Source organism: Strix uralensis, chromosome 7 (genome assembly GCF_047716275.1).
Source record: "Strix uralensis isolate ZFMK-TIS-50842 chromosome 7, bStrUra1, whole genome shotgun sequence".
In the NCBI taxonomy this organism is placed as follows: Eukaryota; Metazoa; Chordata; class Aves; order Strigiformes; family Strigidae; genus Strix; species Strix uralensis.
This window is the reverse complement of record NC_133978.1, coordinates 4,148,715-4,160,994: the sequence shown is the minus strand read 5'-3', so window position 1 is coordinate 4,160,994 and position 12,280 is coordinate 4,148,715. Positions and strand designations below refer to the sequence as shown.

Genomic DNA, 12,280 nt, shown 5'->3' with positions numbered 1-12,280 from the left:
CTTGGGGACCCAGAATTTAATTATTTCTATCTTTCTGTCAAAGTAAGAGCTATTTGAGACTTTTCTTCCCAGCTGCTTTGCAAAGCAGGAGTTACGGACCTGTGTTTCCATAATGTGCTCGTTGTGGTTTGGATGGGGGAGAGAGGTTTTGGGGTGGCAGGCTGCAATGAAAACAGGGATTTCTTCTTTTTTTATTGCTCAGGTACCACTCCGTTTTATGCACTGATGTTTCACTGTCCTGGGCTTTCTCTGTGGGCAAGAAAAAGACCCCAAAGGAAGGATTGGGGGCAGGTGTCTCACCAGTGCACCCTGGCTTGCTTTCCGTGGGATCCTCTCTTTTTACGGCGGGTGAAGGGAGGGCAGAGTGCTGCAGCCGGGATGGGTGCTGCAGGGTTGGGTGGTCTGAACAAGTGCCAAGCACAGAGTTTCTGCCAGAGACAACTGCCTGCTTGGTAACACCATTATTTCTGCAAATAAGAATTGTCTACAGTCTCATAAACAAATTATAGTTGGGCCTGGCTGGCTGGCACATTTCTGCTATGGAAATTATTTCAGTTAGAAAATGTGTCTCTATGTAAAACACTTCTGAATTAAGTTGTTAAGCTTGTACAATTCCTGATATGGACAAAACTGTACCCGTATGAGTTGCCTCCCTTTCAGGCAGGAGCTGATGTTCCACTATCACTGCTGGAACTGAGCTTTCATTCAGCCACTATCATTTATTTAGTATAACCTCATTTGTGCCAGCAATTATAGTTTCAGATGGGTCTCATGAAGCTGGCTGGTCACATCATGGTATTTCTTATTGTTTTGCTGCTGTGCTTAGTATTTTTATAGTTTTAAGAACTGCAAAGTAATTGCACTGAATTTCCGAGCTTCTGATTTTCATAACAATGTCTTACTGATTTAATATGCAGGGTAATGTGGGTACGAGTATGACAGTTTCAAGCCTTAGCATTGGTTTGCAAGGCAGGTGCCATATCAAATGTTTTCCTGTAATGGATGTGTTGCTTTTTGCCAACATAATGATGTCTTTCTAATGCAGGAAGGCTGTAGTTTAGACCCCCAAGGTGTGAAGGGGGAGGATTTTGCAGATCAGAGCACTAGAGGGCAGTGCCGACCGCTGCAACTAACTTAAACCTAGGCCAGAGCTAAATGGTCCCGAGTTTTGTAGCCTGTAAGGTGTCTCCTAGCCCTGCAGAAATATGGGTTGTTTGAAATAAATACAGAGTTCCCTCTTTGTTTCTTTCAGGTTTACCATGTCTCTTCTGACAGCTATGAGACGCAAAACCAGCACTATGGAAGGAGCTTGACAAAGGAAACAGTAAAGGATGGTAAGGGAATTTGTGTGTCAGAATTTGGTGTTCTGGGATATTTTTCATTTATTAACTTATAGAATTGTATGGAAAAAGTAGTCTCTGTGTTCCCATTTTTAAAAGTCCTTTTTTCTCCTCTTGCCAGATGGGTCTTTAGCTGTTTCCTGTATCATTTGAACTACCTGTTGATCCTAAATTAAGTTTGCAGTTGGCTTTAACAGCAGTGTAGTCCATAGGAATTTCCTCATCAGGCGTCTTTTACTACTAATAAGGGGCTGATAGTGATAGAATTCAGTTTCTTTGCAGCTTTGAGACTATAATGAAATGGAGAACTTTTAGAAGTATTAAATGTTTTTATAATACACATATATACTTATATCTAGTGGCCTTCTGTGAATATATCCTGTCTTTTGTATTAGAAAGCTACTGTAAATGCCTCTTTCAATTTAAGAGGCCTTCTTGGTTGAAGTCAACCAATACGTTGCTCTACATTAAAAATAAATAAACTACCATCATACAGCTGTTGGGTGATAACTATTTCAAACTAGTTATTAGTTGACATCTGTTTATCTGTCCCCCACTGAGGGACAGAAGGGCACATGCAGGAACACACCCCTCTCCAGAGCTGGCACTCACTTGTCAGCTCTGTCACTCATGATAAAGAGCCGCTTGAGCTTGTTTGTCCCTGGAGAATTCAATGGGTCCCTGCCCAAAACTGTCCAGATATTTGCTAAAATGGCCTGGGGGCCAGGAACTGTGTTTGTCTACTGTTTGATCAATACATTGATTAGTTAATTTTATTTACAATCCAAACCAATCTGTAGTGTTACACAGCAGGCCTTATACAGGTGAGGTGACTGAAGGTATCTGAGTTCCTTGGTTCACTTTTTAGTTAGTAATTGTCTGAAAGGAAACTATGTGAATTCTGTTTCTTCAAACCATGAACTACTATCATCCCAAAAGAAATTAAAAATGTTTGTTTCCTTTTCTGAGGTGAGAATAATCCCAAAATGTGTCTTATTTCTTGCAGGCATCTCAAAGTTTTTCCACAATGGGTACTGCTTGAGAAAAGATGCGATAGCTGCCAGCATTCAGAAGATTGAAAAGATTTTGGAGTGGTTTGAGGGCCAGAAGCAACTCAACTTTTATGCGAGCTCGTTACTGTTTGTTTATGAAGGTTCATGTCAGGCAACAACTGTGCGGTTGAGTGATGTCACCTTGGCAGAGAAGAGAGGAGTGCCCAAAGGGCTGTTATCAAGCGGAGACATACTGGAGTATAATAATAATATTCACGTAATAAATTCTACAGAGAATGGAAAAATTGAGGCCTCTGTAAGTAAAGGTTTGTCCAAATTTTATGCACTTCACAAAAAGGCATACTCGAAGAGGCACCACAGTCAACTCTCATTAAAAGTTGAAAACTTGGAGCAAGGCAACGTGTGGAAAAGCAGCACTTGCATTACACAGGAGCATCTGAACGGAAACGTTATACCCCAACTGGAAAAAGTTTTCTGCCACATGCCAGCAGAGATCAAGGAAAGTGCAAACGTGGAAGTCCGAATGATAGATTTTGCTCATGTGTTTCCTAGCAACACAAAGGATGAGGGCTACATTTATGGTCTGAAGAATTTAATCACAGTACTTCAAAATATTTTGGATAACTAAATTCTTTGCTATGTTTTTTACTGGGGGCCAATGATAAAGAAGAGCAACAACATGAAGAATTTCTGCACTTGTAATGCTGTATAACTGGGTTTGTATTGTTCTATATTTTATTTGTCTTTGTACTTTTGGTAGAAGGGTTTAACTTTTTATAATCTCACTCAGGAAAATAATTGATAGTTAATTAAGGAGTGTGAAAGGATGAAGATATTTGAGATTAAGCAGGATAGGTAAATTAGTAGGACGAAATGTATATGGTTGGCTGAAATCCAAGGAGTACAGTTGTACAATAAGCAGGGGTTATGTTAGTTCCCGTAACGACTTTAGCATAGATAACATTTGCCCACTTAGCCTTGACACTGAGCCGTATCTACATTAACAGGTTTTTAGAAAATGGACTGAAAACTCTCTTAAGGTGCAGGATTGATGTCCTCAGTACTGCCCCCTTGTGTTTACTGTATTTAAATAACTGGAGTTAACCCTACTTTGAAAGAAATCCCCTTTCCAGTCAGTAGTCTAACCTGGAAGCCAGTGTATCAAAAAATGCTTGTCAGTGTCACGGGACGATATTGCTGTTCTTTCAGCCCCAGTGTGGGCGCTTCCCCTTTCGGCGGCTGTCCGAGGCCGATGTTCACCACAGACGAGCTACGACATGATTTGTGCTGAGGTGCTAAGAAAATGCTGGAGTAAAATATTGTAACAAGCTTACACTGCACAACTGCTAGGGAAACTGTTTGTTCCTAAGAAAGAGTGAAAGAATACAAATGCGAGATGGTCCAGGAACTAATCTGGTTTAGGAGGTTCAGTCAGTCTGTTAATGGAGTGTCTGATGTTGTGACTAAGGCAAATGCCTCGCTCCTTTGTTCTGATGGCCCTTCTCCAAAAACATGGCTTTTAAAAGCAAGCTAATTGAATGGGGAAACAAAGCGTTTTGAGTAAGCATACAGAGATTTCCTCTAGCTGTCGGCCGCTTGTATTTTTACGACAAGCGTTTCATGTTACCACTGCTGGGGAGCACCAACTGGAAACAACGAGCAATACAGGTGAAGGACCCTTCACTGCGAAGATCTAGTTCAGCCCTGGAGCAACCAGACGTACCTCCATTTGCTGCAGTGGAGTTGTGGCTCTTACCCTGGGCTAAAGCCGGCTCTTTTTTTTTTTTTTTTTAATGACACGCAGGCAAGCTGTGTAATTTGAAAGTTGTCCCACTTCCTTTTTCACAGGAAAAATTCAAGCTTTCATATGGAATATTTGAGATCAGGGTGATGTATCCAAGGCATCTTTGGTGTGTCTCTTCTGTATGCTGTGTACGTGGCTGTCCTACCATGCATATCTAGTCAGCTATACGAGAAGTTGGGATGGAGGAGTCTTGCCATCCATAGAGCAAGATTTTAATGCTTTAAGCAAGCCCCAGAAGTAAAACTTTTTAGAATGGATTTGGTCATTGGAAGTGTACATCTTTTATGTGTGGACTTGATGTGACACTGTGGCCTTGCTGCTCTCTCTGTGTGATGTTCTGCACTATGCACTCAACTTGTGTACACGTCTCTGCGAGTTCTTGATTTGACATCTGTTTTCTATATCAGAAAGAGAGAAATACTTTTTCAAGCAAATATGTGCTGTTTTAAGTGAAGCTGAAATTTTAGCTCTATTGGAGAACCTGGCTTAATTGGAAGGAACAGGGTATTATGTGTAGAACGACATTGTTTAAACTTTAGAGCTAATATTGGCCAATACACTCAAGAATGAAACCAATCTGTTAGTAACAGTTGTTTTTGAAACTTGGGAAAAGACACTTGCAGGAGGGGCAGTATCATTTTGTTGAAAATTTTATGCAAATTATGTGAAGGCTGAGGGAAAAATATCAGGAAGAAAAAGTATTTTTTTCTCCCTGGTATTTCCATTGCACCATATAGTTAATATATTCCCAACTCTCTAAACTAATTTAAGCCATATTCTAGAAAGAGTTTGTGGTTTTGTTTACTTTGACACCGGTTTCTCTGTTATGATTTTGTTCTATCCCATAAATAGTCAACACTAGAGTAGTCTAGGGGGATAGTGGCCTCATATGATAAATTCATAATGTTTCATAGAAAATATGGGGAAAAACATTTATATATAAGAATTTTTGTCCTCTGTAATTCATCTCTTCTGGATTTTAATCCATTTTGTGCCGGAGAAGTCAAACATCTGCCTCAAGTCAGTTATTGGAAAATGATCTGTATGCTCTTAGTATAAGCGCATTCTCCTGTCTCTGCTTTAAGATATATGTCTTCAGTGTTTGAATGCTCTTTAAGTATTGATTGTTGTGTTGACTATGGCAGTGTTTGTAATGCACCTGGAATATTGTTAAACTGTCAGAATATTTTTAATAAAAAAAAAATAAAATAATTTTATCGTTTTTTTACCAGTAGATATTATGGATGTATTTCTGTTAATTTAAAATGTAGCTTGAGAGATAACAGTATTTTTGATCGGAAGTTGTGTAAATAAAGCTTGCTGTAGAGGTGTTTTGGCATAGTACCAACTGTGAATTTAAGCCTGCAGAGGTGTCCTATTCACATTGTTCTTGCACATTTTAGATTTGGTGTTTCTAGTGTCTTGTATCTGATCAGATTGTATTCACAGAAATCATTAAACAGATTACAGGATTAGTGAGAAGATGGAGACGCTGGTCCCTAAATGTATGCATTGCCACCCATGTCCCTTCCCAGTGTCCCCCACACGAAGCGTACAGGGCAGGTGACAGTTACGTGGGAGTCTTTATGGAAAGGGTAACCGGGCTTGTAGGTATTTCTGCCCTATCAGACTGAAAGCAGGTCCCTTCCCCAGGCTGGTGTGGTGTGTCTGAGTGCTGCTGGTGGTGAGACCTGCCTGGTTTGACTTTAAGCAATAAGAGTTTGATTTAGCGGGATCAGTTGTCTAAAGGGAAGATTCATGGAAGCGTTGTCATTCGTGTACTCTCTGAGAATATACTTTTCTGAAGACTTTCTACCAAGGTGATTGTGAGAATTGTGTATAGGCTTACTTAATGAGAGCTTGAATTGTATAAAGTTTTATAAAAAAGCATTTACATATATGGTATTTTTGGATATGGGTGGAATTTATTGCATAAATTACATTAGAAATGATACCATTATGAAATGTTTAAAATATTTTAAATCGTTTTATGAACTAAACTGGAGACTTCACTTATAGTTGTGATTCACATGAAACTTGTACTGTTCTCTATTGTTTTCTGCTGTAATGCATAGTCAGACTGTTCTTTTCCATAACCCTACAGTTTCATGGAGAAGTTTTAAAGTACGCAGTAGATTAGGAAATCTTTAATTCCCTTTAGTTTGATTAACAGAGTTCATACGTTCTTGAAATACTTGAGTGCACATGATATTTTAAGTATCGTTAGCGTATTACGCATCTAGAGCCCCAGTAAAGCTTCTTCACCTGCAGAGAGCTCCTGCTGATCTGAGTCTGGATTATGTGGTATTTAAAATGGGCCCTTTCACATGTGACAGCAGCAGTGGCGAAGGGAAGGCATTGCCTGCGCTGGCCACGTCAGGCAGGGGTGGCTACAGCCTGAATTTACAGATCGTCGTAATTGTTGACGTAAAGAACTGTCGTGTATAGGAAAATGGTGGAAGGATAGAGACTCATATCCACATCTACTCTTTACAGTTATGATTAGTTGTTCATCCTCTCCTAATTTTTTTCTCCAACTAAGCTTTCCTGAGTGTCTTCTTCAGCCCTTGCCACTGGTAACTTTCTGTAGCACCGTTGTGGAATTATTTAAATTTTTACTTCCTAAAAAACTTACACCCCATAAATGCTGTTAAAGTGCAGGTTTTGAAAAACACCATCAAAATGCCTCAAATACCGTGGGAAATGCAATTTCTCTTTTGTGCTTTTTCTCGTGAAAGAGGAGGAGTGGGATGTTAGCAGGGAGCGTGCTTTGGTGGGAGACTGGATCGTAGGTTTTATGAAACTTCTTTATCTGTGTTTTGAAGAGGACATTTTGGGGGCAAGGTGAGTGACAGCCAAACTGCCTGAAGTTTTCCTGTTCTTACCGCAGTTAGCGCCGAGGTTTGGGTTTAAGAAGGTAGCATAGCAGGAAGCGGTGAAAGTTCATCAGGAGCCCCGAGTAGGACATCTGGTCAGTTCTGCGGCGCGGGTAATCGCTACGGATGAGGTCCAAAGGCTGCGAGCCCCCAAGGACCTCGCAGGGAGAACGTGCCGTGTGTATTCATCGAGCTACAACAGACCCTTGTAGGATGTTACCTGGGAAGTACCTTCCTCTCCATAGCCACAGGCCAAATACTGCCCGTTTTCCCTGTTCACAGCAATCTGTAAATGAAAGCTGCAGAGAAGGTTGTCATCCAAAGGGCAAGTGTAACTGTTTGAGCAGTGTTTGAAAGGGGAAGAATGAGAAAAGCTAAGGATTGTACAGCAGAAAACACTTCAAGAAGTATCTTTTACTGCAGTCTTGTTTAGTGCAGATGGGCCCTGCATGTTTGGAGTTTAATTTTTGTTATATGACATTCGACAGCAAATAGTCAGAACAAAGGTACTTTAAAACCACATTAGTTTGAATCATATACATTAATTCAAATAGTTATTTTATTTAAAAAAAAGTGACCTATGAAATAACTTCCAAATATTATGTGTTGCACCTGACTATAAATGAAACTAGAGTGCACAAAGGCACTTTAATACTCTGGGAACTGTACTGGAAGGTAAATGAAAGCATGTGAAATTGCACCTGATGTTGCGTTGTTCGTTGTTTTTAAAATCTAAAATTCTACATTAATTATGCTTGATGGATGAATGTATCTAGTCTAGTGTAGTCTCAGTTTCTTTGATTCAAGTGTCTAAAGCCATCACTCAATCTTCTCTAATTTGTATGTGTTTGTAATTTCATTTGCTATTTTTTTGCCATTATTGGACTGCAGGGGGTATTGTTAATATTACATGTGTTTATTTTATAGAACATTGTACTACACTATCTACCAACTTTTGTAACTTAATTATAAGTGATATTTAGGGTAATTCTAATAGCTGTATATTTGGCAAATTATTAAAATTTTCTGCAAGTGACTTGCAAGTATAATTGGTTTCTTTTTAATACAGGAAGACTGTTTAGAAAAAGTTTTCTTGAATGTACCTGCACTGATTAATCCCTTTTTCTTTCTACCGTTTTCTGTGTGCTATATAATGCGTGTTTACCTTGGATTTACAAGTTTTGCTTTACCACCATATTTTTGGCATGGCATCCATTGCTATTGTTTGTTGGAAATACCTGCCTTGACACACAGGAGTCATCTCTATAAAATGAAAAAAAATCCAACTCCACGCACACAAAAGAAACTCAGACAGAACTTGTTTTTTGAATGAAAGTCTGCATTGCTGTGTTGCATGAGATTGTTGGTCAGCGTTGTATTCGATCTCTATAGCCGTCCACCAGTCTTTTTCCTAAAACCTTCCTCCTTGCTAGGAAGTGCTTCTCTGAATGGAAAGAGGATTGGAAAAGACGAAGCCATCCCCTTAATTCAGACACAGAAAAAAAAAGTATTTTTTCATAAATTTGGGTCAGTTCAGGCCTTGATGAGCAACTAGGAAACGGCTATTTTACTCCAGAAGAATTGAACCTCAAGACTACCTTTAAAGTTTGATTGTAAGCTGTGAAAATCACAGCTTAAGGGTGTTAAAGTTGACAAATTTTCCTCCTTGTCCTGTCAGAAGAGGGTGAGTATTTGGGCAGTGAAAGGAAGGCAGAGAGAAAATGTGGAAAAACACTTTTTCCTTTGTGTTCTGGGTTGTAAAACAGGGTCCTCTGAGTTGTCCTCAAAGAGGATGTAGCCTGACCTGTGTATGAAAGAATTTACTGCTGTGTAAGGTAGACATGAGAGTTATTGCTTTGCAGATGCGAAAACTAAATTAAATTAATCAACTGAGGGGCATCATGGTTTTAATTATATTGGAACAGTTGGTGCCAATTAATAGTAGTTTCCAGCTAAGGGATACTTGTGAACAGTGCCTGCAGTTATTTTGGAATATAGAGCATAGCACGTTTATTTTACACCATACATTTGAGTAAATGAATTAACTTGTTTATGCAGGACATCCGTATCTAAAATTTCCATAATCCTTTAAGCTCATCATGGAAAACACTTAACGGGTCCACAAGAGGCTGTGTATGTTTTGATTACAAGACCTTTTGCATCCACGATTGGGTCCTTAAATCTGAAAGCCTGCAGGCACAGCCTTCCAGTTTCATTGTAAATCTGTTTGGTTTGGGGTTTTCTTTTGTGTTGTTTAAGTGCGTTGTCTTGCTTGTATACCAAAAGCTTTCTAAATGTGTTCAGTAGTCTTAGCATTGTCCTGTGGGTCTGCACAGCCTTCCTGCCTGTGCTCCAGAATTGAAGAAATGATTAAAAATGGGGTGAGAAGAATAGAAGCATAGTTTTATTGGGTTTTAAATTTTAAAAAATCTGAATGGTGGCTATGTGTTGAAGAAGCCTCTAAAGAAAACCCCATTTCCTTCTTGTAGAGCGAAGGAGGAACCATGCTCCTTTGTTGCCTGCTCATGTCACTTGGCAGTGGGATATCGCCCAGCTGGGTGTCACCCCGTCTCTCTGCTGTCTCCTGCCTTGTGCTGACGTGAGTGTTTGATGGGCTGCATGGTGAAATGGGTCAGGGAGCTGATGTGGCTGAAAACTGACTCGGACAAAGACAATTACACTTGGGGAGGTGCAGAGGGGAGCTGTGCAGACCCCCTGCAAGGGAATCTCATCCAGGATGGATGTGGAGTTTGGGCTGTTTGGATATTGGATACAGCCCTGTGTGAAGACTAAACCTACTACTCTCTTACCACAAAGTGAGTCTTTGCTAGCACAGCTACTGGGTTTATTTTCCCCTGCCTCTGTTGCACAAAGTGTGACTAATGGCTGAGGGATGCTAAATGTTACAGTCCCACTCTTGCCTCTCCCTGGGCGATCTGTTTCCTGATCCACCCTCTCCAGCTCAGCTGAGGCTTTCTGCAGCCAGTGGGTTTCACTGGAAACCAATCTGACACACAAATGACTAATTTTCTGCTGTCCTGACTTCCTCGATTTGGCTCGTTTTGGGAGAGACAAGTGCCTCTTCTGGGTGCAGTGAAAGCAGTGAAAGATTGTGGCTGTGGAAAGGGAATGGGATTGCTAGAGAGCCATTAAAGAGCCTTACCTTTAATATCAAACATTTCTCTTCATCTCCTGTTGCTGCTCTGCTATCTTTGCTTGTACTTTCCATCCTTCTGGCCATCCCCAAATGTAGACTCCCACTGAATGAAACTTATTTCAGTTTGCAGATTAGGTCACCGTAAGATTTGAGGATAAATATAATCTAGAATACGAACTGTAAAATACCTGCAGTGAATATACATTTTTTTCTGGTCATCTCTACACTTATTTTGACCCTCAGCAGAGCAAATCAATCTACCTATGTACTGTACAGCACATCTGAGGGGTGACTTACAGCCTGCTGCACTGGACGTGTCCCCACTGCTGGCAGTAAAGAATCAGTGTCAGCGCACACTTTGGTTGATGAAGCGTAAGGAGAAATAGAGTGCAGCCCATTTTCCCACAGCTATATAAGCTTTACAATGTGGCTAGCAATAAAAACTTGATTTTGTTAGCAAATTTAGTGGATATAAATTGGACAAGCAGATGGGAAGCTATCAAATAGACACTGTGCCAAACTACCAATTTTGCAAAATTACGTTTTAAAAGAAAAGCCAGAAACAAACCAGGAACAGCGACAAAGAAAATACGGACTTCTTGGACTTTGGTCAATGAAACCATTTGTTCTCAAATACTGTGAGTCTGTGACTAGACTAGCGTCTCCTCTAGGATGTGTTGGCATCCTTTTCGCACACAAAAAGCCATTCCTAGGGCCTTGGGCTTCTCCAGCACCTGTTCATGTAAGTTTGTGGGTAGAAGAGGTATTTCCAGAAACACATCATGTTCAGTAGCAATCAAAAGCTGTTTGGGATTTGTACTGGATCTCTCTTCAATCCGAGCAGAAAACTGTTATGCTACTATGTAAGTCTATAAAAACAATGGTCCCCCTATAGCTTGAATGCTCTGTGGTTTTCAAAATATTGGTGGAAAGTGGAGCTGGATGGACCCTCATGCAGAATCACACGGCCTTCTCTTAGGTCTTACCCTGTTTAAAGTCACTGTGGTCTGTCTTAGCCAGGGATGATGCCTCTCCCGGGACCCTGCTCAGGTCATCCAGGGCTTGTCTCCTCTCCAGCTCTGGCGGTCAGAGCATCTTCCTCCTTTGTCCTTCTGCCTATGCCACGAGACACCAAGCTCAGGGACTCCCTGTCCTCTTTTCAGGTTTTATTCCAAGTTCTTTCCTGTTTTGTGTTTGTTTTGTTTTGTTTTGTTTTGATTTGGTTTGTTTGGTTTTTTTTTTTTGGTTTTTTTTTCCTGCTAAAATCCATCTGGGGGAAGAAACCTCCAAACAGTACTTTTAACCTGTAAAGTGCTATTTGATGCTCTGGATCGTAGGCAGCTGGGTTGGTTATCAGAGTCCTCTTCCAGCAGTACACGCTCTCCTTAGCATGTTGCAAAAGTCCAGAATGACTCATTAAACTACAGTTGTTGCCACAGGCTTAAGTAAAAACTATTAATACTGTGTTGTGCAACCTTTGTAAAGAAAAATAATGTTCTTGCATAGACAGCATGGCCTCAACCTGCCTCCTTTCTTCTCTTTTAAATCTGATTTTTGCTAAACTTGAGTATTAAACCCATTGCTTTAAAATGAACTGAGATCTATCACTGCTTTTATTGGTTAAACTGGTTTTGTGCTCTGTATGAGGAAGATGGAAGCAGTAAGATGGAAAAAGAGCAATCCAGACATCAAAGCAACAGCTCTGATCTGTCTGGGTCAACAGATGTATTTTTATGAGTTTGTAATTGTCATTGCAAATTAGAAAAATGTACTGCATTATAAACAGACTTGAGAGCTGGGCAGTTTGCACAAGCGCTTCTCTTTGCTTTGTGTTGTTAAACAAATTAAACCAAAATCATGGCCCATACACATCCTTTTCATTAAATTACAGTTATCCTTAGAGCTAATCAAAATGCATGTAACTGGATTTTTTTTTGGTCTAATTAAAGTCCTGCACTCACACAGGTTTGTGGGAGGTGATGCTGAAACAACCTGAAGGTTTTTAGCAGCCTGCATTGAGCTCTCTGAAATCTTGCATCTGACATAAGTAATTTTAATATAAATGACAGTTCCTAAATTCGGCCTAAGTT

General features: G+C 40.2%; 1 protein-coding gene across 1 annotated transcript in view; it reads left to right on the top strand.

The window, feature by feature from the left end:
* IPMK (inositol polyphosphate multikinase) overlaps positions 1–8,069 on the top strand; it is a 44,201-nt gene extending 36,132 nt beyond the window's left edge. Inside the window, exons 5-6 of the mRNA XM_074874164.1 lie at positions 1,253–1,334; positions 2,347–8,069. Of these exons, the coding sequence (XP_074730265.1) occupies positions 1,253–1,334; positions 2,347–2,981 (717 nt within the window). The 3' untranslated portion in view covers positions 2,982–8,069. The remainder of the gene's footprint in view (positions 1–1,252; positions 1,335–2,346) is intronic.
* The last annotated feature ends 4,211 nt before the right edge of the window (positions 8,070–12,280 follow it).